The sequence below is a fragment of the Pygoscelis adeliae genome, unplaced genomic scaffold, assembly GCF_000699105.1.
Source record: "Pygoscelis adeliae isolate BGI_AS28 unplaced genomic scaffold, ASM69910v1 Scaffold97, whole genome shotgun sequence".
NCBI lineage: Eukaryota > Metazoa > Chordata > Aves > Sphenisciformes > Spheniscidae > Pygoscelis > Pygoscelis adeliae.
In genome coordinates, this window is record NW_008825152.1 from 216,346 (window position 1) to 219,996 (window position 3,651).

Genomic DNA, 3,651 nt, shown 5'->3' on the forward strand with positions numbered 1-3,651 from the left:
CTGAGGCAGCCCCGGGCCCTGTCATCCCCTCAGGGCCTGTCAGCCCCGGGTCCTGCCGCCCCCGGGCCCTGTCAGCGAGCCTGCCCTCAGCTGCTGCCACCCCGGCTCCGCGCTAGGGCAGTCCTGCCCGGGGCCAAACTGCCCCCGCGACTCCGCAGTCCCGTGCGCCGCCCACGGGAGCGAGAGGAAACCCCCGTTACCCAGCACCGGTGACGGAGCAGTCCCCGGCCTTGCACCGCAGCTCCCTGCCGGTGGCGGGGCCTGCTGGGCTGAGACCTTGCCGGGGAGTCAACGGCTGAGGGTGCCCCAGAGCCCCAGGGCTGCCGGGTTTGAAGGAGAAACCATAGGAAACCTGATGGAAGAGGGAGCCCAGGGTCTCCCTGTCACCAGCTCTTGTTTCCTCATACTCCTTATCCTTGTTGCTGGCTTAGGTACTCTGCCAAGCATAGGAATATCGCTGTTTTCACTAGAAAGGACTGAAAACCTAAAAGCCCTGGAACCATACCATACTCTCGTTTTCACTTCTCAAGCTATTTTGCTTTTTCAGTTCTCAAGCTATTTTGGTTTTCACTTCTCAAGCTATTTTTACAGGATGTAAGGACATCGTTTTTGCTGCCATCTCTATTTGGGTGGATAAAAGTGGTATGCAGATAACTTCATGACGATAGGGGCATAAATTTTTTAGTGGATTGTGGGCACTTGTGTTGTGATACATCTCCCTCGTTCCCCGGTGCCCGCTAGCCTCCAGCCTTCTTCCTCCCTTCAGCGTGCTACCAGCCAGCAGGTTCACAGGGAGGTGAGCGGGGCCAGCCTGCCGCTGCCGGAGGCAGCTGCACAGCCCTGCCGGGGGGGCCGGATCCTGCCCGGTGCGCCGCCTTCCTACACCCACCCAGGGAGCGGGGCCACCCTGCCTGCCTGGGGGTTCAGGACGCGGATGTTGTGTCTGCTGGAAGCCGGGGGTGAAGGTCTCGGCTCCGCAGCATGTGCCGTCCCCCCGCTTCATCCCCCCTCCCTGCCCCGGGGAGGGGCTGGCTGTGGGGCAGAGCTTTGGGATGTGCCCTGGCGAAGGCGCTGGCCTGGTTCAGAGCCTTGTGCCCGAAGCTCCTCGAGGTGCAGCCCTCTCACCCAGGGAGACAAGTCGCGGCTGGAGCTCAGGACCAAGCGGGGGCGGGCTGGGGTCCCCTTTGGTCCTGGATCTGAAGAGGAACCAGTGCGACCTTCGCGTTTGGTTTGGGGAGCTTTGCTTTTTTTCTCCCTTTGAATGGGGGAGTGTGGCCGCTCCACCCTCGCTGTCCCCTCAAATCACTATTTCCCGACAGGTTCAGAGGTCTCACTTCCAGCGTTTGTTTCTGCAAGAGACTCACTCAAGGCCGCGTGGCGGAGAGGTTTGGGAAGCTCAGAGCGGTGAGAATCCCCCCAGAATTGTTATCATTCAGCCAGAGTTCACTGCTGGGGGTGCAGCAGCACCAGACTCCTCCAGGGAGGACCCTCCAGGCCAGACACCTTTGCCAGCTTCAGAGGAAATTGATTCTGCCCCTCTGCTCCGCTCTGGTGAGACCCCCCTGGAGCACTGCCTCCAGCTCTGGGGTCCTCAGCACAAGAAAGACACGGACCTGTTGGAGCGGGTCCAGAGGAGGCCACGGAAATGGTCCGAGGGCTGGAACAGCTCTGCTATGGAGAGAGGCTGAGAGAGTTGGGGTTGTTCAGCCTGGAGAAGAGAAGGCTCCGGGGAGACCTTATTGCAGCCTGTCAGTACTTAAAGGGGGCTTATAAAAAAGATGGGGAGAGACTTTTTAATGGAGCCTGTTGCGACAGGACGAGGGGGAATGGCTTTAAACTAAAAGAGGGCAGATTCAGACTAGATATAAGGAAGAAATTTTTTACGCTGAGGGTGGTGAAGCACTGGCCCAGGTTGCCCAGAGAGGTGGTGGCTGCCCCATCCCTGGAAACATTCAAGGTCAGGTTGGACGGGGCTCTGAGCAACCTGATCTAGTTGAAGATGTCCCTGCCCACGGCAGGGGGGTGGACTAGATGACCTTTAGAGGTCCCTTCCCACCCAAACCATTCTGTGATTCTATGAAATCGCTGTTTCAGTGGACGCGGGTCGCTTTCACACGTAAGAGGCCAGGAAGCAAATCCCCACCAGTGAGAACTGCCCGGCAGTTACCTGCCCAAAGCCGAGGGGTTATTTGCAATATTTAACATCCGCTTTTCAGAGACGTTTCCCCAGCGCAGCGATTTTTGTTGGGGAAGAGACGTAGACAGAGAAACGCTGCTCAGCTGCTGTGCAAGCGGGAAGGACACGGTCTCACTGCGGGAAACCGAATTCTTGCACTGTTCAGACCTGCCCACAACAGATTTAGGTATTGACCCCATCTCCTTATCCGCCGATTCCTGCACGCATACTCTGCACTGAGGTACATCCGTGGCCTGAGGTATCGACCACTTTGGCCCGCTGCGTTAAGGTGCCCCCCAGTTTCCATGAACTTGGCGTTCCCCTCTGGGTTACAGCTGATGTTGCTATCTGTTCAAGGCAGCAAACCGGCAGTTAAAATCAGTATTAACATTATGTTGTCAAAGCCCTGCGCGGGAAGTTGATGTCACAGGCTGCTAACGCATTAAAGCTTGCTCCCTGAATTGATTTTGGACATGAGGAAAAATTCTTTACTGAAGGAGTGGTTAAACATTGGAATGGGCTGCCCAGGGAAGGGGTTGGGTCACCATCCCTGGAAGTATTTAAAAGACGGGTAGATGAGGCGCTTAGGGACATGGTTTAGTGGGCATGGGGGTGTTGGGTTGACGGTTGGACTCGATGATCTTGGAGGTCTCTTCCAACCTCTATGATTCTATGGTTCTATGATTTCCAGGCTGTTGAGGTCGGCTCTGGAGAGAGTACTGAACCTGGCTTTGGAGTCCAAGCGTTTGCCGCCTTCCTCCCTCAAAGCAAGTCAAGACTGAAGACCATAATTGGAATTTCATTCTCCCGCAGACCATTACACAGGGGGACGCAGCTCTGCGAGCGAGCGATTTTCATCTCTCACTCAGCATGAGACAGTTTATCCAATATGATCTGTTGCTCTTGGGAGCGAAGCACTATTTCAACCAAATCCCCCACGCAGATCCAAATCCAGAAGTCTGCCTGCAAAGATTCAGTAAGTGCTCAAATGGGACCCGGCTGCGCCAGCTCCATGTAGAACCAAGAGCTGCAATGAGCAGAAGACACCCACGTGGTGAGCGAAGGCCTAGCAACGGGCTTTAGAAGCCCCGAGCCCTCCTTACCAAAGAATGAGGTTGACTCCAGGCTCGGACATGTGCTGAGAGACCGGAGCAGCAGCTCCACGATCCCGTTACCTGCCTTTCCGGCTTGCACACAATTGTCATTTTGTAGCACAAAGCATAAACCCACGCCATTAGTATAAGCCAGGCGGCACTGAATGGAAAGCCACCTCAGGAAAAATGGTAAGCCGCCGGGTGTACTAGCGGAGGAGGCCGCGGCACCCCGTTCAAAGCAGCTGCTATACCGATGCGCTGGCTCTGGAGCGGCGCGGCAGGTTTGAAGTCCCCTCTTCCCCGCGGGGCGCTGCAAACCCGCTCACTGAACGCTGTTTAGGACTGCACGCTCCGGGGCCCCGAGACCGGAGGGGTCTCCGA

General features: G+C 56.7%; 1 protein-coding gene across 1 annotated transcript in view; it reads right to left on the bottom strand.

The window, feature by feature from the left end:
- Positions 1 to 3,411, bottom strand: part of LOC103920639 (chromosome unknown open reading frame, human C17orf104) — a 20,590-nt gene extending 17,179 nt beyond the window's left edge. The window contains exon 1 of the mRNA XM_009328404.1: positions 3,352 to 3,411. Within this exon, the coding sequence (XP_009326679.1) occupies positions 3,352 to 3,411 (60 nt within the window). The remainder of the gene's footprint in view (positions 1 to 3,351) is intronic.
- Positions 3,412 to 3,651: the final 240 nt, after the last annotated feature.